This window comes from Podarcis cretensis (genome assembly GCF_951804945.1).
Source record: "Podarcis cretensis genome assembly, chromosome: 3".
In the NCBI taxonomy this organism is placed as follows: domain Eukaryota; kingdom Metazoa; phylum Chordata; class Lepidosauria; order Squamata; family Lacertidae; genus Podarcis; species Podarcis cretensis.
Window position 1 is genome coordinate 53,819,891 of NC_137172.1, and position 22,689 is coordinate 53,842,579.

A 22,689-nucleotide genomic window follows, 5' to 3' on the forward strand; every position below is an offset into this window, starting at 1 on the left:
TTAATGGCTTTATGGCTGGACTTTGAACTTTTATGTCCGTTTGCCGGCTACAGGCAGCGGCTATGCCTATGCTGGGGAAATCGAAAGTAACTTTTGGGCTGAAGCAGCTGCTGATAACAGTGACGCAGCATGATTTAGGGCAGAGAGAAAGCTGTTTTGAACTTGCCTTTGGAATGAGGCTTGAAGCAGCAGAGACGCAGCTTGTATAAAGCAGCTAGTTTAAAGCAGCAGAGATGATGCAGAAGGCTAATGCCAGAGTCATGATGGCCCTTCAGGATGCTTGTGGGATTCCCAAGCTCAATAAGAAAAATTATACGGACTGGGTTATCTATGCAGAGGCTATTCTGCGGAAAGAGGGTCTGTTTGAAGTTATTACAGACACCCCCCCAGCTCCAGTTACAGATGCATGGAAAGCTAAGGATTCCAAAGCAAGGGGAACTCTTACATTGATAGTATCCCCAGAAGAGCTCTGTCTATTGCGTGATAAGACCTCAGCCAGAGAAATTTGGGACGCTTTGAGGGAGGCACACTTGATGACAGAAGCTGGATCTACTATGCTTTATTTTAACAAGCTGCATAAGATGGCTAGCTGCAGAAGGCTGGCTGATGCAAGTGGGGAGTCTGAAGCCAATCAGCCACATGCTCAGCTCAGAGTAGCTTGTGATACTGCCATGATTCAGAATGAAGCAGATTGCCAGGGTGATAGCTGCACGGGAAAGGGGGAGACTTCACAGTCGTCATCCCAGAGTGCAGTGGAACCACCAGATGGCGCCAAAGCTTTGAAGGCAGTGAAATGCTACTCGTGTGGACGTCTAGGCCATATGAAGAGGGAATGCAGATATCCCAGGGCCAAGACAGAGCAGCGCAGCGAAAGCTCATTGCGTGGAAAAGGCCAGAGCAAAGGCAAAGGTCCGGTGTCCAGGACAACGCAGCACAAGGCAATGGTCTCACGCTTCACTCCAAAAGTTGCAGAGGTCCAGAAGACGTCTAGATCTTTCTTCGTTGTTGATTCAGCGGCAACGCACCACATGTGCAACGATAAGCGACTGTTCGTGTCTTTTACACCGCAGGAAGGTGCGATTCACCAGGCGGATGACCACACAATTCCCAGTAAAGGCTACGGAACTGTTGTTCTTCACAGTTTGGACTTATCGATACAGAATGTACTTTATGTTCCAGATGCCAAACATAATCTGCTCAGCGTTGGACAGCTGAATGAGCGGAACATTGACGTTTCCTTTAAGAACAAAAGGTGCATCATCACAAAGAAAAATGATTATGTATTGTATGCGGAATATGTTGATCGTTTGTATGTTTTATATTATGATGATGTTGTGCAGGATGACACTTGTTGCATTGCAGGTTCTAACAAATGTTTGCATGCAGAATGTATTCATGATTTTCATCGAAAATTTGGTCATTTGGGTTTTGAGGCAGTATCTAAAATGCCTGCCTTGGTTGAAGGTATGACTATTAAACCCTGCAGGTACCACATGAAGTGCAAGGCATGCGCAGCAAACAAGGTGAAAATGGCTGCGAAAGGTAAGGTGTCTAGTAGGCAAGCTACAGAACCATACCAAATTATTCATGCTGATTTGGTTGGACCACTAGCGCCCTCTTTGGGTGGAAATAGGTACTTCATGGTTCTCATTGATGCATTTTCCAGGTATATTCATGTGTATAATCTCAAGCAGAAATCAGAGGCTTTTCCTAGGTTCAAGGAATTCTGTGCTTGGTTGGAAAATGTGCATGGTAAGAAGGTAAAAATTCTTTTCACAGATCGCGGGGGAGAATTCACTTCTCAGCAGTTTGAAGCTTTTCTGACTGAGAAAGGAATTCAACACGATTTGTCTAGTCCTCGCTCGCCATGGCAGAATGGGCTTGCAGAACGAGCAAATCAGACATTGCTTCAAGGGTTAAAAACCTTGCTGCATGATGCCAATCTTCCAGAGAGTTATTGGGCCGAAGCTCTCTCATGTTTCACTTACAGTTATAATCGCAGGTTATCTTCAGCGATTGGTTGTACCCCCTATGAGAAGATGTTTGGCAAGAAGCCATACATCAAACACATGAGAATTTTTGGTTCTGACATGTGGGTTCACTCACCACAAAACACCAAGTTAGACAAGCGTGGTTTGCATGGTATCTTTCTAGGTTATGAGAAAGGTTCTTACAGAATAAGGATGACTGACTCTAAGACAATTAAGCTCACAAGAAGTGTTGAGTACAATGCCAAGTGGGGGGAGAATGTGGGAATTTTCCAATGTTATCCTGATGACAGTGATGAGACTGAGGATAGTCAAAAGCAACCACAACAACCCACACCCACTGATGAAAGTTCTGATTCTGAGTCTGAAACTGAATCAGGTGATTCAGAGGATTTCAAGAGTGCGAAAGCCTCTATGCGACCCTCTGAAAGCTCTGATCAGGAATTGGAGGAACCATTGTTCACAATAGGTCGCTTTTCTCCTAAGAAGGAAGAGGAGAGTGTTGAAGACCTAAGGCTAATTCGCAGGTCACAAAGAGCCACAAAAGGCAGACCTCCAAAGAGATTTGCTGATGAGTTTGCCAAGATAGCAGTAACAACTGTTAAAAGCTCCAAGAAGGTATTTGAACCTTCAAGTTTCCAAGAAATCCAGGATTTGGATTCAAAGGAAGCTGAGCCATGGTTAAATGCCATGAAGGCTGAGCTTGATTCCTTGGAAAGGAACAAAACATGGGAACTTGTTCCAGTAGTTCCAGGAATGAAACTGCTAGGAAGCAAATGGGTCTTCAAAGCGAAGACTGATCAAAATGGCAAGATAGTCAGACACAAAGCCAGATTGGTAGCCAGAGGTTTTGCACAGGTACCAGGTGAAGACTATCACGAGACCTACTCACCCACAGTGAGGTATGAGAGCATTAGGCTTATGCTCAAGCTAGCTGCAGAGGAGAATCTACACATTAGTCACCATGATGTGAATACAGCTTTTCTGTACGGATCTCTAGATGAATCACTTTATATGCTTCCACCTGATGGCGTACAGGTAAAACAGGGATTTGTTTGTGCTCTGAAAAAATCCCTTTATGGTCTCAAACAAAGTGCACGGTGTTGGCACACAAAACTCACTGAAGTATTGTTTTCTCTAGGTTTTCAGCGAGGGAAAGCTGATCCATGTGTATTTGTCAAAGAGGAGGGGCAAAAGAAACTGTATTGTTTGTTTTATGTTGATGATCTTTTATTCTTTTGGGATGATGTCACAATGTACAATAACGCCCTAGCTCAACTGAAAGAACACTGAAAGATCTTGGTGAGGTAAACAACTACCTATCTCTGGAAATAGAGAGAGATCAAGATGGTAACATTCTAGTACACCAGTCACAGAAAATTGCTGATGTGTTAAGCAAACTAAACCTGATGGATGCTAACCCTGTAGACACACCGATGATAACAGGTTATCAGGTAGATGACACTGAAGAAGCATTTTCTGACACTACACTGTACAGAAGTGTGCTAGGCAAGCTAAACTTCATTGCCAGATGTTCAAGACCAGACATTGCTGTTAGCTGTAATTTGCTAAGCAGACAAGTCAACAATCCTACTGTTAAGGATTGGAAAGCTCTGAAACGCATAGCGCGTTATTTGAAAGGCACTATGCATTACAGACTGAGATTTCACAAACAGAAGTCTGGTGGTCTTGAGATATTTGCAGATGCAAGTTTTGGAAGTGACACTACAGACAGGAAAAGTACGTCTGGAGTTTGCTATATGTACAATCAGGGTCTATTTGATTGGTCATGCAAGAAGCAAACAACAGTTAGCTTAAGTACTTGTGAAGCTGAACTGAATGCACTGTCTTATTCACTTAAGGATTGTGAATGGTTGTTACAATTGTGCAAAGACATGAAAATTCCTGTCAAATGTCCAATCCAGGTTTACCAGGACAACAAAGCATGTTTGGCTTTGCTGAATTCTGAAGGTTGTAAGCAAAGCACGAAGCACTTGCAATTGAAGTTGCAACATGCTAGGGAACGTATTCAAAAGGGACTCGTAACGGTGTCCTATATGCCAGGTAATGAAATTCCTGCTGATGTATTGTCCAAGATTGTATCAAGGGATCAACACTGTACCTATGTGCAGAAGTTGGGTTTGTACTGACATTGTACGAACACGCTGCCCAGTGGTGTTCACAGAAAGGGGGAGGATGTTGGTTTCTGCTCTCTTCACTGTGCAGCGAAAGGCTTGTCACAAGACAATGTTTACATTCCACAGAGTTACTGTTGGAGTTTTCCCACGGGAAAGGGAAACTGGATGTGACGTACACTGGTTTCCTGTTTTTCACTGTTCTTTGCAGTTCAGTGTGATTCTCTCTGAGCTTCAGAGGAGAGAGGATGCAGTTTTCTGCTCCGGCAGAGACAAGATGGTTTTCTGTAATCTACCAGCTTTGAAATGTAAATAAAGCAATAAAGAGCATGTTGGCACGTATTCCTCATCATTCCGCTGTGCACTTGGATGCTACAAATCAATGAATTGGAAGTTAATCCTACCAAACATATAGTAGTTAATTCTGCCATTATGGCACCTCTAAAAAGTGGTAGTACTTGCAACTACATTCACACATGACACACAATTCCCGCATTAGGCCAACCATTTTATAGCAATATTTCAAGTTACAACAAACATTAAATTTGTTTTTCTCCCCTCAGAAAAGTACAACATGGCCATAATCTAAGAAAATATAAGTGGAGGAAGGCCATAACTGTGGGATGAAATTGCTTATTTTTACTGTGATTGACATGAACTTAAAAAAACGGACCTCTATGGCTTGATTCACTTAAAAACCACGTCATAATAGTGCTAAATACCCATTGATGATCCAGTAGCAAGCAGGGCAGGTACAGCAGTGCTCTTCTGGTTTCCCAACATGACATGTTGCTCCCACTTACTGAGCAGAGAAGCGGCAAAGCAGTGGGGAGCTTGTTTTCTAGAGGTGGAAAAAGATAGTGGATGGTCCTCTGTAAAGGACACATGAAAAGTCTATGTGGTAAATGGCTAATTTTAAATGTCTCATTCTTACAGTGGTTTCACCATGGAACACACCACTGACCATGTGAATTCTGAAGGGCTAAGGCCTCAGCACTTAAGATATTATTTATCTGGATATACATGCCACTTCAAGTCAAAGTATTGAAGCAGTTCCCATAAAATAATAAACATACAAAATACAATAATAATATACAGGGTAAATCTTTTAAAAGAGGCCCCGTGGAACATGTGTACTCTGTATCCATGGGGCCTCTTTTAAAGGACTCACCCTGCAATTACTGATACAAAGTGTATAACTGTGTAAATGTTGTGTGGCAATAAATTGAGTCAAATCTTGTGAGAAATAACTAAGCAGCACAAAGGATTGCAGTATCCTAGTAAAGAACAGCTTATACAGCATTTACTAACAAAGCATTAAATTGAAGGCCAGCATTATGGTGATGTAGGCTACCTTGGGAGGTAATAATCAAAGGCCATAAGCATGTAAAAGTTTTAATAGATATTGAATAGCCATTTTATGATCAGTTTAATTTCAGAGTAGAGGATAACAGCAGATGGGAATAAAGAGATGTATTAGATCCTTAACAAAACTAGACATGACCTGCTGTGCGGGCAAAGACTGTTCTATATTAACCTTTCCGAAAATCAAGACAGCCAGGTGCACTTTTATGTTTACCATCATTTAATTTAACTAGACAATGTAGAGGAAATATTCCAATACTGGTGAATATAGGTATGACATTGGTTCATACAATTAACATTTTGCACCTGAGAGGGGAAGGAATTCCAGAGTAGAGGTGCCACAACTGAGAATGTCCCCTCACATGTCACCACACCCTGTATCTCAAGAAGATTGTGACACCATGAGAAGTGATGATGATGTCCCCTGATGATCATAAAGTCTGGGCAGGTGTATAAGGGAGCTAGAGACTTTACAGGCATCTGGGTCTCCAGCCATCTAGAGTGTTATATATCAAAACAAGAACAGCTTCACAGCAAAATGTAGATGCAGGGTAGATTTCTGTGCTCGAACTAACGTTCACTGGAAGGGAGTGTGACAAACTGAGGCAAACAAGTGATGAAGTTCTAGCCCTTATTAACAAGTTAAAAATGACAAATCACTCAGTCCTTATGTCAACCATTCAAGAGTTTTTAAAGAATTCAGATGAGAAAATGCTGATCATATAACAAAATAAGTAACTTGTCCCCAAGTTCCTTATTTAGTATCTAAGGACTAAAAGTGACCAATGAAACACCAAACAACACCCAAAGAAGAGATCCAAAGGGGATTCAGGAAATTACAGACTGGTTAGCTTAATGTCTGTGAGAAAATCATTGTTAAAGATAGAATTACCAAGCAGAACAAGTCTTGCTGAAGAAGTCATGCCCTCAAAGCAGGAACTGAGTGCATGTTCCCATCAGAGGATATACTGTATTTTTTGCTCTATAAGACTCACTTTTTCCCTCCTAAAAAGTAAGGGGAGATGTGTGTGCGTCTTATGGAGCGAATGCAGGCTGCGCAGCTATCCCATAAGCCAGAACAGCAAGAGGGATTGCTGCTTTCACTGCGCAGCGATCCCTCTTGCTGTTCTGGCTTCTGAGATTCAGATTATTATTTTTTTTGTTTTCCTCCTCCAAAAACTAGGTGCGTCTTGTGGTCTGGTGCGTCTTATAGAGTGAAAAATATGGTAGATATTGAATAGCATTGGGGACAAGGGACTGATGAATCATCACCAAACACTATTCTCTGAAATGGCTTAGGGAACAGGAGCCAAACCACTGTAAAACAGTATCCTCAACTCAGATTCCCTGAAGGTGATATAGAAGGATAACATGGTCAATGGTACAAAACACCAATGAGAGATGAAGGAGAACCAACAGGGTTATACGTCTCCTGTCTCTCTCCTGATAAAGGTTATGCATCAGAGTAACCAGACTGATTCAGTGCCATGATCACAGAAGCATAGAGTTGGAAGGGACCCTAAGGGTCATTGGTCCAATGTCCTGCAATGCAGGAATCTCAGTTAAAGCATCCATGGCAGATGGCCATCCAACTTCTGCTTAAAAACCTCCAAGGAAGGAGAGTCCACAACCTCCCAAGGGAGACTGTTCCAGTGGTGAACAGCTCTTATTGTCAGAAGGTTTTCCCGTATGTTTAGTCAGAATCTAAACCCAGATAGTTCACTTCTGCCAAGAGGTCAACCCCGCCCCCCACCCCCAATCACCTTCCTGAAGTACATATACTGCAACAGTAATGTTTCTGCCCACCCCCACCCTTTCTCTATCATAGAAACATGTCTAAGCCATTGCTCCAGGTTTGGGTAGCCTGTGTGTTGTTTTACTCTAATGTAAACTTCTCTTTAATGCTATCTTGGTGCTGTATATAAATGAACAGAGCTCTTCTGAACTCAAATTGGGACTCAGTGGTTCTTGCTAATTTTCTTTTCCCAAGAAATGGGGGAAATTTCCACAATCATTGATCTAAAATGTTGATTTATAAATAACTGTCATTATATTCCATCAGCCCATCAACTATGCAACGCTTGTACACATATCACTTGTAAAGCACACTTACTTGTAATGTAACTGTTTAGCAAAATGATGTTTTATCAAAGCAAAATGTAACAAGAAAAAATAATTATGGTCCTTAAGTGCCGATAATGGGGGGAAAGAATTGCCTGATAGCAGCAGTTTCTTCAGTCTAATAGAGCTGGAACAACAAAATTCAGTATTGGAAAATAAAAGAAAGGCAACATGACTGGAAATTACAGAATGTTGTATTTTTCTTCCAGCAGTGAAGGCAATTGACCATGGGACAAGATTAGCAAGGGATATAGTAATTTCTCCATCACTTGTGTCTGCAAACCAGAAATATGCTTTATTTCACCCATAAACTGTTGACCTGGATACATGGATCACCAGGTGAGGTTTCAGTCATAAATAGTTTATGCAGTGCACTTGCTGATTTAGTGGTATGGTTCGACGATACATCAGAATTTTCACACATAGGTCAACAAGGGGCTGCATGTGTCATGTGGTTAACTTCAGCAGTATATCAGCCAGTGAAAATTGCAGTAAGCATAAATGTACTATGTGTATGTGGGTGTGTGGGTGTAAAACAAAGGCAAAGGATAAAAAGCACATGAGGTAAAAAAGAGCGTAATATGCTTTAAAAGGTATTTGGATAAATTATGTTTCATACATGTGTTGGAATACCAGTCAGAAACAAAGCAATAAACAAAATGTTATGCCAGGTTAAAACAATGTAACAAGTGGAATAAAGGTAAAGGTAAAGGACCCCTGGACAGTTAGGTCCAGGCAAAGGCGACTATGAGGTGCGGTGCTCATCTTGCTTTTTAGGCTGAGGGAGCAGGGGTCATGTGGGTCAGCTTTCCGGGTAATGTTGCCAGCATGACTAAACCATTTCTGGTGCAACAAAACACCATGATGGAAGCCAGAGCACATGGAAACACCATTTACCTTCCTGCCACAGTGGGACCTACCGTATTTATCTACTTGCACTGGTGTGCTTTTGAACTGCTAGATTGGCAGAAGCTAGGACAGAGCAATAGGAGCTCACCCTGTCATGAGAATTCGAACCACTGACCTTCCAATCAGCAAGCCCAAGAGGCTCAGTGGTTTAGACCACAGCACTAGCCACTCCCTTTCATGAGTGAAGTGCAGTAACAAGGGTATGGAACCATTTAGGTTCTCTAAAGTCTTTGGTCGCTTATTCCACTGAGAATACAGATGATATACCACTCAGTACACACAGTCCTGGGGCCACCTTGGATACATGATAAAAACAAGGACAGGAGTGTCTCCATGTGCAGAAAGTGAGTGATTCTCTCCCTTCACACACAACCTGGAAGCAAGAGAGAGAAAGTACCCTTTGTTCCCAGTTCTGTTAAATGTTCAAAGCATCTTTATTCATGTCCCCATTGGCAGCCATGACTTCACTGGAGAAAGTGAGGTCAGCTCAGCATGAAAAATCTAGCAGCATCTGGAGTTATAGAAGGGATATACTAGTTATATGTACTGTCAATGTGAACAGCTATGACAAAATTTAAAGACTGTCTGTAACATGGAACTGGAAATGGAGAGAGGTGGGGCATGTTCCTCCCTTGATGTTCCACAGCTTTTAGAATCTGTTCTCATTTTTGTTCTGTAAAATCTGAAAGCCAGGTGCAGATACAGCAAAACCAATTTTTCAGAGCATAGCAATTCTGCACTGTCTTTCACAGAAATATTCTCCCTAGAATAGAATTTTAATTGAGTACATTAATTCAAAATATGTGTGACAAATAAATACAACCCATTTGAATCATTAGACAACTTTTTGCTGCACAATTAACATAGAAATATGTCACTTTAAGTAGTGAAACAAATTTTAAACCATATGTCCCCTTGAGATGTAGCATATTTGTTTACAAACATGCAACAGAAGTGAAGAACCATTCTGAAAATAAACATAACTTCCTGTAAATCACTTAACCTTCTTTCCAAAAGGAGTCCTAAGAAAAATGTGCCAGCCTATTCCAAGTATAGAACATTCTTAAAATCACCAGAGGCAAATCTTCTCCTAAGAAACACAGATAAACAATACAGAATCATCTCTTACTTGCCCCACACCTAGGACTGTACATAAAAGCAAGTGTACGGCTGGTAGGGATGGCTTGTGTGAAACAGACTTGTGGGCTGAGTTAACTGGGGCCATGAACTAGATATCTACACCCCTGTTCTATGCTGATGCTCCACAATCCAGATGAAATTATGCTGTTTTTAATTTAGCAAATTTTCTTTGCTGAGCCAACTCTACTGAACAGCAAGTAGTCTGGTCCCCAGCATTAATAAAGTCAGAACCTGAAGCTGGAAGAGGTTATCTCAGCATCAGACTACTAATTTCCTCAGTCAATTGTTATTTCTGAGGGACTCCTTCAATTCAGAGGTAGGTTCTGATGCATGTCCTCAAGCAAGCATGGTAAGAGGCCAACAACATATCTAACAAGTTCAGGGAGCACCAGTGACTCTTTTGATCCCTGTTAGAAAATCAATCAACAGCACAAGTACAGTTTTCAGACCCAGTGCTGACCGAAAAAAGTTCTGGAAAGGAGGGCAGAGCTACATTCTATTAAAAATGGCACTGCCACCAAAAACAGTAAACTTGTTGAGTTTCCTCCTCCGTTATGTGACCTTACATCATTGTGCTGAGTAGTTCTTTACCCCTGACAGCAGCAGCCAATGAAGTAAGAAAAAAATATGTAATGTAATGATATCTAGACATTTAAGTTGTATCACTTGAGGAGTGTTCAACATGGAGCTGTTTGTTTTGACTACAGTACCATGTTTCATGTACTACATAGCATTGCATTCACTTTTCTGGACTTCTGGGTAGCCCCAGAATACTTAGGGATTGTGTAATTACATTTTATCTGATGTATACTTTATTTGGCCAGTTTTTAAAACATGACTTGTTTTTAAAGGAAGCAGAATTCAGGATTCTCATCTGGCCATATAGTGTTTTATATCCACTAGCCAATAATCATTATATTGGGTGGATATTAAATGCCTTGATGTTGTTACATTTGTCAAAATGGAGCACATCATCTGACTTGGTGAATCTTCTATTTTCTTTTTTCAGTCATTTAAGATGCTGAACTAATTAGGCTATTAACACATCAGAAGGAACTGCTAAGTATTAATAACTTTTAATTAATCACTGCTGAGTCAGTTCTATTTCACACAGGCTAATACTGCATTTCCATCTAAGAAATTAAGACAGTAATTACAAATTATACAGCAATAATAAATAGGAAGTGTTATAGTTTCTCAAATGTGTTAGACGGTATGTTATAAAAACCCAAATACAGATGGTTAGGAAAGCTGATGAAGGCTGCAATCCTATCCGTACTTATCTAGGAGTAAGCCTCATTGAAAGCAATAGGACTTTCTTCTGACTAGACTTGCATAGGATTGGGATGTAAATAAAGCTGTCACTTAATCAGCCACAGAAAATGCTTGTAACTTTGGCAGAGCTTTCATGTTACAACTACAGTGGAACCAAGGATGAAGAACCTCTGGCCTGTAGACCAATCTTGGCCTGCAAGCAGGTCCAATTTGACCCACCCGGTCTTTTCCCCAAACCACACCCATCTACCTATCAGCTGATGGCATGGATCCAAAATTCTTTAAAACACAGAAAACTAAGGGCCAAAAGTGCAGGTAAAAAGGAAATGTGTTTTTTAAAAACAAAATACCTTTTACAAATGGTCAGCAATCTAAGCATACACATTATTATACATCATTTCATATCTGTTTATACACACACACATATACATATATACACACAAAAAACTTTGTTAATATATTTAGAAAGGTTTATCTGAGCATATACTGTTGTTTTATTTTAATTCTCTTTTTATGTAGCTGTTGCATGTCTTATATCCAAAGGAAATAAATAATATTTAAGAATAAACGAAAGGAAAGTTTTCGCCTGGCACCCAAAACTTGACAAGGATGGCACTAGGCAAGCCCCCTAGAGGAAAACCTTTTTACAAGTGGTGACCCACCACTGAAAAGGCCCATTCTTATGTTTCCCCTCTCCAGACCTCCTGTGGTGGGCACACATGGAGAAGAGCCTGGGTCAGTTCCTATGGAGAGAGGCAGTCCTTGGGAAAGGGCTGTAGCTCAATGGTAGAGCATCTGCTTGCTTGCATGCAGGAGGTCCCAACCCCTGGCATCTCTAGGTGGGTCTAGGAAAGAACCCTGCTTGAGACCCTGGAGGGCTGCTGCCAGTCAGTGTAGACAATACTGAGTCAGATGGACCCAATGCTCTGACTCAGGATAAGACAGCTTCCTAAGCTGAAGTACTGGGGCTCTGAGATGCATGATACTATATAGGACAAAACCAGCACTTTGAATTCAACCCAAAAATAATTGGTAGCCAGTGCCATCAGGTCAGGATTGGTGTTATATGTGCTTAGACCATCTTGCATCAGTGAGCAACCTGGCCACCAAATTCTGCACCAGCTGCAGTTTCCAAATTGTCTTCAAAGGCAGCCCCACATATCATGCATTGTAGTAACCTAGTGGTGGCTGCTAAGTATTATGGCAGGGATAGCAAATATGGTGCCTTCCATATGTTTTGAACTGCAGCTCCCATGAGCCCAAACCACTATGGCTAATGGTCAGAACTGATTACAGTTGCAGTCCGATATTTATGAAGTGCACCACATTGACTACCCCTATATTAGAGAGTGGAATCCAACATTGCATGAGCAGAAGGTAAACTCACATAGTAGATATCCCCCCCCCCGGCCGCTTTTTGGCCCTTGCAACTGCTAAAAAGTCCCTCCAGAGGGTCGGGGGGTATACCAAAAATTGTGGGCTGTGTCATATGGGGGGGGGATTAGCTTAAAATGAAGGAATCTTCTGTTCAGATAATGCTACCTTATAAAATAGCACTGTCAGATACCTTTAGACTACAAACTACTAACACTAGAATACTAATTCCACCGATTTAGGCAGGATTTCAGTAGGTAGCAGATGGCCTTAACCAGATTATTGAGTTGTGTGTGACTTACTTTAATGTGTTTAAACCCACACGGTTAGTGACTAGACTTAAGATTCCATGAGTGTTCCAGTTAACACTTAATACGCAAAGTAAATTTGTATTGCACAACTGTGATTACAAGTCTTATAGTTAACTCTAGTGGTTCCCCAGTAATCTATAGATAAACTGTCAGGAAGTATTGCATATGTTCAAAGTTCTGATTCCAGAAGTTAATATCTTTTCATGGGATGGTTTTACTCACTTTTACTCAGAGTAGACCCAGTGAAATGAAGTAACATGACTAAGTTAGGTTCATTAATTTCAATGGGTCAACATTTCATTGACCAACAATGATGGCCTTCTATTACAAAAGAAGCTTTTAACGCTTTAACTTTTAGCACATCAGGGCTTACAGATATCAAAATGATTAACTTAATTTAATACATTTTAAATCTGTGCCTTTACACTGTATGCTGCAGAGGTCGACAGGGTTTTGTTTCAAAATATTCTGGGCTGTTTAATCTGCACAGCATTTCACAAACAGTTATTGATCACTACTGAATAAGATAAATTGATGACATGAAAATGTTTTTACTTTATAATGCATATAAGCCATTACAGTCGTTTTCACTTGACAGCATATAATAGTTGTTAAAGTAGATCAATGGCATTTCCATTTACCTGACTATGTTATGCAAAAAGGATTTACTTGATACTACTGTCTAACACTTATCAAACTAATTTCCACTTCCTATGCTTTATATAATATCCATAGAATACAACACATGACAGTGCTAAGCTTTGAAGATTCCCTTTGGTCCTCCTGCATGATAAATTCTGCCTTCTCACTAAAAAGCATAAAATGCATTCCTAATTCTTTTAAGCATTTATTTACCTCAGGCACCTTCACAAAACTCCAGTTATAATATGAACTGCACAACAAGGGTTCATTATTTTAACAACAAAAATAAAACACTTTCAAATACTAAAAAATTGGTTTTTCTCTCCCATTGATTTGTTTTAAAATGCACCTTGTAAAGAAATACCAAATTTTGGGACTGTATTGAGTTCCAGAAGGTAATAGATTCAAGTTGTGTCACAGGGTTGACAACAGACCTAAGCCATGTCACAGACATTATATTTTTCTTATTTTTTAATCTCCAGAAATCTTTAACTATTGGGTTCTCAATGAATAAGAAGAAAAACCAAATACCAGAAAATAAGGCAGTGCAACTTCAACAGACCTATAGCCAGGGCTTTCTTTTTCAGCCGGCACTCACCAGAACTCAGTTTCAGCACTTTTCAGGTGGGTGCCATTGCCATTATAAGAGAACAAGGGAGGCGCTCATGAGTTTCAGCACCTCTTTTTGTAGAAAAATAGCACTGGTACAGCAATTATAAAAGCTTATTGCCTCAAATATTTTATTCATAATTCTAATCATCTGACCAGTGTAGAAGTGTAATTTACTTTTACATGGTCCTCTGTCTATTTAAAGCATAATTTTATAATGTTAAAAGCTACAAGAAAACCAGTTTGATTCAATTCTTCCCTCTCCTTAGATGAGTTCTTAATATGATTCTGGAGAGAATAGCCCCAGACTTAAGGGGGGGGGGGAGGTTGTACTGGGCAACCCCTATTTACTTTAAACTTTTAATTTGCTTTGTATCTCACTTTCTCAAGAGAAGGGGCAGCACCAAACATGAAAAGAGATGGACACAGAAAGTGGTTGCATCCATTCAAGAGAATGGAGAGAAACCTGCTTGCTCTGGAATTCCATGTATGTCAGAGCAATGAACTGTCACATTTCGTCGATGTTCCACAATTCTCTATACCGCCCAGAGGGCCTAGGACAACACAGTTAGATGGGTGGGGTATAAATAATAAAAATATTATTATTACCTTGATGCTGCTCATTCCCATTCTTCTAGCCACATCAGATAACATTTTAATTGTTAATTGGCTAATAATACATAATTTGCATCGATCAAAAGTCCCCAACTCATTTAATAGCCCTTTCCTCCCCAAGTAACAACTACTGTTGCTGTATCACCTAAACTTTATGGGCTGTGAAGTAAGTTGCGAACTAAATAAGAATATGCATAGGGTGGCAATGTGAGTGAAAGGTAAGGCTTGTGAATATGTTACTGAAATACCAGATTTTTATTTATTTTTTACATCTTGCAAATTGTATTATCTTAATTAGCCTGGCTTCCAACAAACCCAGTTAGTTTCATCTGCATTGCTATACTAAAATAATAGCACAAAATGTTAAGGTAATTACTTAAAAGTGACCAGTCCAACAATACATCAAGTGGTTTTTAAGAAGAATGGCAGCTTGGTTGTGGCATGAAGAGTTTATACACTAATTCTTCATTAAGTAAACTTCATTTTTAAAGACATAAAATGAAGTAAAAATACTTCCCTACTGAAATATTTAAACTGCTCAACAGCAAGACTACATAGCTTAGCTAGACCAACTTTATAACAACAGGAATATAAAGAATTTGGAATAACAAATTCCTTTAAAACTAAATTACCTTTCAAACTGAATAAATCAGTTTAAAACTTTACTTATATTGGGTACCAAGGCAGGAAATAATGCCACCAAACTTTACCAATTAGAAAAGTTCTGAGAAGGATCAAGAGGTAGAGTCTTAACTTGTCAGGTGAAAGCAGTGCAGGGGTGTGTATAATCTATTAATGAATTAAAAGAGTGCTACAAAACTTTACAAATTAATTATTGGTAGATTACAGAGCTGCTCCAGTGCTTCTGTAATGTGTTGAATAAGCTCTACCAGTAAGAAGTAATAAATGAAGTTGTTAATTTTGCTCCATCCCTGGAGAATAACAGGAGAGGGTGCCAAATGTATCTGAGTTTATATGCAGTAGTAAAATCTAACTGTGCTGTTAATTAACCCTGCCTCAAGCCCCTCCTGGCTGGAGGACTTGCTAGGTGCGGTAACTGCTAGGATCACTCACCATTCATATTCTTAAAGATGTTTAAAATGGGGAGAATCTGTCGATAATAGGGCACTAAGGCTTCCCCCACCATGTCAGCTGACACAACCAGGTGCTGGAGAACTTTGAGCGTGATGCAGATGACCTGTCGGTTTCGAAGGTTCAGCGCATCTTTGATAAAGGAAAAGAGACAAGCAGAAAACAGAAGAATTAATTTCAGGAATGTACAAGGGAGGGGGAGAAATCCTCTAATGGACAAATTTAATTAAACTGTACTCTGCTGGGGATTGTAAGTGGGCCTTTATTAGCCCAGCTTTGAAGGAACCCAAAGATGGATTGCAGCCCCAATGTTATAAAACACTGCCTTGTCTGACTGTTATTTGTTCCCACAATTTGTGCTGACTCCTCACTAACCCCAAGAAGGCAGCTCATTATTCCTCCTTGCTGCCTATGTTACTGTTTCCAAAAAAGAAAGAAAGAAAAAAAGCTATCAGTAAGTACCACTGGGACTAATGGAACCGCGAAGGCAACCCGCAAATGTTGACAATAGAGACATTCTAATGCAACAATTAGCCTGTTTGTATCTGCTTGCTTAGCAATCGCTTTATTCATTTCAATTAACAATTCTTAGTATTTCAAGAACCAGCACAATGAGACAAATGTTTACAGAGAAAAGCTTGTAGGCTTCTTTTAAAAGACAAACAATCTGATAAAGAATAAGGATTCTTGCCTACTTGAGAAATTTTTGTGTAGTTTTAAGCAGCTGAATTTTGCTATGGTTTTCAATAATACCTTTTGTCTCCATTCACTTGTTTTATGTTTTATTTTTAAAGGAAGAATGTTGTATTCTCCCTTGTCTTAAAAGTCAATTATATTTTCAAATGTATAATTTGAATACAAATTATCCAAGTTATTGGCCTCCTCCTCCTCCAAAATGATGCAGCCTTGGAACAAATGTTAAATACTGTAGGTTTAAATGTTTATCATGCGTTCACATTTTTGCAAAGTTGTAGCAGAATTTTTAAGCCCACTTGTGCAGTTATGGAGGACTGTCTAATACTGATGGATTAGCATACTATGAAGCCCAGCATTGTGAAATCCTTTTTCAAAATAACAACTAAATTTGAAAATTTTACACTGCAGATGTCACAGTCAGAAAGACAATCAGAAGGGATATGCTATGTATATATGGTTGAACTTGAATACTGTATTATGAATACAGAATGATTTCCATGTGAAGGAAATATAGATGCAAATATCAATAATCATGATTAAACAGCTCACAGCTTTATTAAATAGAATGTGGAGTGATACATGAACTATTCAGGATAGCATGGAAGAGGTGTGACTCTAACTTTGTTGTATTACCAGGGAGACTGGCATGGACAGACTAGGGGAGATGTCCCCCTGGCAAAATCAGTTCACCCTTCAGCTAACCTGAGATCGATATTTCCCTTGTAGGTTCCTTATTTGAGGCAACTGTAATCTCCAAGGGTTGAACTGCTGCAGTTGGCATGCCGTTTCTTACAATTAAAATATCATTTTATACCCTTCTTTATGAAGTAAAAAAAACTCCCACTTTCCCAATAACAAAAAAATTCTCTGTTCCACTATCTAAGAAACTATTTTATATAAGAATGTAGTAATTTAATTATTATAAAATGCCAGCATTAATAATTTAATATACATAAGGATTTAAGTAAAGATAACCCTGTCAAAGCCTAGCTTCATTTTGACTTATGGGAGCAAGAGAGGAGTTACAAAACGTGTTCTCCCTAACAGAGAGCACGTGTTGCGGTTGGGGGAACAAGCCACCCTGCCATTACTGGGCAGATTTGGTGAGGAACCCAAGCCTTTAAGTGGTTAAAATTGGGTTGCTGGGGAGTTTTGATTGTTGCCAATTTGGAGGAGGGGTCAGCGTCTTTAAATACAGGGGCCAGACGTTGGACGTCCTCTTGGCCGTTTTGCACCGGATCACCCGCCCTCCCTCCCTTTAATAGGGTGGTTTTTTCTTGATCACTTGAACTTGCTATGCCTGTCATGGGGTCGTCCGCCTTGGAGCGGGGGCCTGGTAGGAATTTTGCCATCTGGCTGATTGGCTGGTGCCATTTGGTTTTTGCCTACTGCGTAGCAAATCATCACAACTTGTAAGGTTGGCGGTTAGGCATTGGTTAAATTGGTGCTTGGAGGGGTAAGTGCCTACCCCTCCAAATGATGCGGAAAGGGAATTCTGTTAAAGGAATCCAGGGGCTTGCCATTCTTTTCATCCTTGTCCCTGGCATCGGACTCAGGCCGTGAAAGCCCCACAGGAACATGAGGGTGAGAAGGGAGGGACTGATGCCCAGCTTCATTTTCTCACCCAATACTTGTTTTCCACGCTGGCTTCCGTTGGTGTCCGGAAGGCCAGCTCTGTCCCTGAGGGCAAGGACAGATAGTCATAACCAATGCCTAAGCAACCACTCACATTTTTTGTATCTTGAATAAAGTTGTGGCCAAAATTATGCCAAAAACCTTAAACAAAAATTGATGTGTGAAGTGTGAATTTTTTGGTGGGTGGCATTGTGGGACTCAACACGCAAAACCATATCCACTTACCTGGGAATAAGCCCCATTCAGCTTAATGTGACTTACTACTGAATGCATAGGATTGTGCTGTTAATGTATTAAGGTAAAAAAGGTAAAGGTAAAGGACCCCTGGATGGTTAAAGTCCAGTCAAAGGCAACTATGGGGTAGTGGCGCTCATCTCGCTTCAGGCCGAGGGAGCAGGCATTTGTCCACAGACAGCTTTCTGGGTCATGTGGCCAGCATGACTAAGCCGCTTCTGGCGCAAGGGGACATGGTGATGGAAACCAAAGCTGTTTACCTTCCCACCACAGCGTTACCTATTTATCTACTTGCACTGGCATGCCTTCAAGCTGCTAGGTTGGCAGAAGCTGGGACAGAGCAACAGGAGCTCACCCTGGCAAAGGGATTCGAACCGCCGGCTTTCTGATCGGCAAGCCCAAGAATGGTTTAGACCACAGCGCCACCCGCGTCCTATTGTTAATGTATTACTCAACATAATTATACATTACCGTGGCAATTCAAAGCCTTATTTATGCCTTGTAACTTGTTTTGTCAAAAGAAAATGACCAGATGTTCCACTTAGGGGCATATGAGAACATTAACAGAGAGGAACAGCTTGAGTGCATAACCTTTCACAGGGCTATTTAGTACCAAACCTTCCAGTTCTTAACAGGCCAAAGGAAAAAAATTAACTTCTCCCCATATTTCATTATTTGTTGCTGTAAGTCACTGACCAAAAGCAGTTTCTCTTGTATATATACTCTAACTCTAACTGTTCCGGATCATTTAAGATTCTTCCTTTTCCTTGAGTAATGGTTTTGACATCTAATGGATAAAGAGACAGAAACCAACCAGAGCAGATTTTTTGTTGTTGTTGTTGGATAGCTTGAAGGAATCTGTCACTCTCTAAGATGCCAAATACTGTAAAAAATAATGATGCTACCTTCCCTCAATAAACAGAATTTTACACAGGAGAATGTGTCTGTGTTCTGCAATATACAATCTCATTAAAAACGTAAAACATTACAATAGTGATAGTGGTGGTGCTGGGAACCTTTTTAATGAAAACAATTTTATGAAGGCTCACTTTCCCTCAAGGAAGTCATAGAGTATACAGACAATGCCAGATCAATTTTTTTCTTCTTCAAATGTCCATATTAAAGTTCTATGTGATTAGCAAGAATCCTGAGAATACTATGTGTTACTATGATTTTATTGAATTGTATTGTTTTTAATGAATTTGTTGCTATTTGCTTTATGATACTGTCTTTGATATTACAGTGATTGCAATGTTTGTTGGGTTTTTAAAAAACACTATTGTGATTATTATTTTACCCAGGATGCAGAGCACATGGATTTTCCCTACCCCAAAATTTATCCTCACAATAACTTTGTGGTGTTAAGAGATGGCTAGTGAGCTTCATAAAGTCCTGTACTAATACAGGACATCCTATTATGTAGTATTGAATCAACATGGAATCAATACAAATTATCGTCACCAAACTATGCATTGATACTAAACATTTTTATCACATCAGTCAGCATTTTCAAAACAATGCCCTGCAAGTCCTGGAGTAACATTTTCATTTGGAATATTGCACTGATGGAACAAAACTGTGCTACACCCCTATTTGGCTAATTGTTTGATTGCTTCTATTTATTCTGCTCCATCTTTCCATTCAGTCTCCATGACCATATGTTTCTCCAATCCAACTTTCCCCCCTGCTAATGTGATCTCCAGTTGTTCTTAACACCTGAATTTTGTTCCTTCTGTTCCTCATTTCTATAGTAGACTTTTCTTCAAGATTATCCAGCCCTTTCCAAAAAATTCCAAGCTGAACAGTTGTTTCCTACCTTTTGTTTCTATTTCGGCATTTGTTAGAGGAACTAGGATTTAATTAACCCTTCAAACATGGTTGTGCAGAAGCATTAGTTTAATATACTTGTGACAGTAGCTTCATATAGTAGCTATGCTTGATGGGAAATGATAACAGGAAATTCTGCTTCTTACAACACTAAGAATTGCTGAAGTGACTTTTTCTAAGCTACAGAATCCAATTTAGACATGGTAATTGCAAATGCACTTTTTCAGCTATTGAATGTCAATGCTCCAGTATTTCACAACCTTTGATAAAAGAGATGGTTACTTCAAGATAAGTCATCTAGATCAAATTTGTTTTTTATATATAAAAACACCCCATTGATTTCAATGAAGCCTGAATTCCTTAATAGGGAATCGATTAAGAATTTAGGGTCGCATTTTAAGTCACACCAGTTTCTAGTGCCAGCTTTGAGGGGGTCCTGGGCAAGGAGCCCTAATGCACCACATTAGTGCTCCCTGCAATCTTACCAAGCAGCTTATATTGGCAGGTAGTAGCACTGAAAAAAGCAATGCTAAAACAATTTTTTATGGCTCAGCACTGAACTGGGTGGTGCAGCCACCAGGAACTAGGAGTCTGATGGCGGTGATCAGAGGACAACATAACATGAAGCAGGTAAGCAGGAGCTCACTGAACCAGATGGCACAGCACCAGGGCTTCTAGAACCAGAGTTGGAACCATTACAGTGGTCTGCTCGACCTTAGGAACCAAATGCCTCCCAGGCTTCCACATAACCTCACCAGTCCAGCAGCACAAGGAAGCACCAGGTGGGACACTAGGGAAAGTAGGAGGAATGTCCATCAACAAGCCAGAGAATGGCCTTTGAAGAGACCTGAGTTCTCCAAAAGTGAGTAGAACCTAGAAGAGATGGAATGGAGGCAGAGGCTCAAAAGTCCTCATTTCACTTGCTCACCAGGAGGTCTCCAATTTGCCTTATTCTGTGGGGTCATTTGCAGGAAAATAACAATTCTGATCTCCTGGGCAGACACCAACCCTTCCAAATGGTAAAATTAAAAAAAAAAAATTTTCAGGCACAATTGGGGAGGAGCAGTTTGGTCACTCAACAGTGATGTCATGGGCAGCCATGTAATAGTTCTAGCATGCAACCACTTTCCACATGAAACTAATGAGCTCAATCTTAGGACACACTAGCTAGGAAAAGTATGATGTGAGTATTGAGGAAATGCAATACTCCTACAAGAGAAGGAAGTGAAGGAAAGATATTAGGACACCCATGAACATATGGCAACTGTGAATTTAAAGTATGCAGGGATTGTCCAAACAATTAGGTTATATGAGCAGTATAATTTGAGGTTTCTGTAAATCCCTCAGTAGGGAACAGAACCCCAATATATACACATTGTAGAGTCCAGGGGTAACAGATCTGACATGTGGAAGCAATCGTGTGTTGCTATCCATCACCACCCAAGGTTTCCCTGCTGCAGGTCCTTTTGCCTTTCACCACACAAATGAATGGACCAAAGTGTCTATCTATTACAGTACAATTTCTTTGTTTATACAAATATGAACACTTGGCTTCATTTAGCTGAATAGAGGCAGTGCAAAAGGGCTTCAAACAGGGGGTGGGGTGGGATAAAGGAACCATGAAGGGAGCAACTTAGAGCACTTAGAGCAGCAAAGCAGCTTCTGTTGGCCCTTCCTGTGTGAAACAACTTTTATCTGGAAAAGCTCAAAGGCACAGAGAGCTGGATTTCAAGAAATTCCCAGATCAATCTAGATTCTGTTAGAAAGGCATCTTGTCTTGATTTAAACAGTTAAGATAAAGTAAAATATCCACCTCCCTAGACAGTACATTTACAAACTGTTAACATTTGCACTCTGTAATCTATATATTTTAACCTTTCTTGATATATCAGTCCCTGCAGGCCATCCCCTGAATTTCTTCCCTGTTCTTGAGCTGTTTTCATGTGTTCTAAAAATACTTTTACAAGGCATTTTGAAAGGCCAGAAAGGCAGTGGAGTCTTACAAAATGTGAAACAATGTGAGCTGATTACATGAAGCCTAAAACACATTTGGGTGTAGTTTAATTGTCTTATCAAGCTTTAACTGCAAGAGCTGAATTAATCCTTTGTTATTCCTTTCTTAAGGGACGCAGGTGGCACTAAGGGACGCAGGTGGCGCTAAGGGACGCAGGTGGCGCTAAAGGTTAAAGCCTCAGCGCCTAGGGCTTGCCGATCGAAAGGTCGGCGGTTCGAATCCCTGCGGTGGGGTGCGCTCCCGCTGCTCGGTCCCAGCGCCTGCCAACCTAGCAGTTCGAAAGCACCTCCGGGTGCAAGTAGATAAATAGGGACCGCTTACCGGCGGGAAGGTAAACGGCGTTTCCGTGTGCGGCTCTGGCTCTGGCCAGAGCAGCGATGTCACGCTGGCCACGTAACCCGGAAGTGTCTCCGGAGAGCGCTGGCCCCTGGCCTCTTAAGTGAGATGGGCGCACAACCCCAGAGTCTGTCAAGACTGGCCCGTACGGGCAGGGGTACCTTTACCTTTACCTTATTCCTTTCTTGTTTATCTTCATTCCATAACTATACTCTCAACCACCCTCACTCAAGCAACCTTCCAATGGGAATCAGCTGCTTTATAGTTACTGGAGGCTGGTTCAGATACTTGCCCAGAAGGGATGAAGCTCTTTCCTTCTATCAGTTTTTTTCTCAGACTGCCCTTGGTAGTGGGGGGGGGGACCCAATTAT

The 22,689-nt window shown here is 40.5% G+C and overlaps 1 protein-coding gene across 2 annotated transcripts in view; it reads right to left on the reverse strand.

The window, feature by feature from the left end:
• Nucleotides 1-22,689, reverse strand: part of PACRG (parkin coregulated) — a 221,438-nt gene that overhangs the window by 100,637 nt on the left and 98,112 nt on the right. The window contains exon 4 of one of the 2 annotated variants that reach the window (XM_079971950.1): nt 15,559-15,708. The exons of the other annotated variant lie outside the window; for it this stretch is intronic. Within the exon in view, the coding sequence (XP_079828076.1) occupies nt 15,559-15,708 (150 nt within the window). The remainder of the gene's footprint in view (nt 1-15,558; nt 15,709-22,689) is intronic. 2 annotated transcript variants of the gene reach the window in all.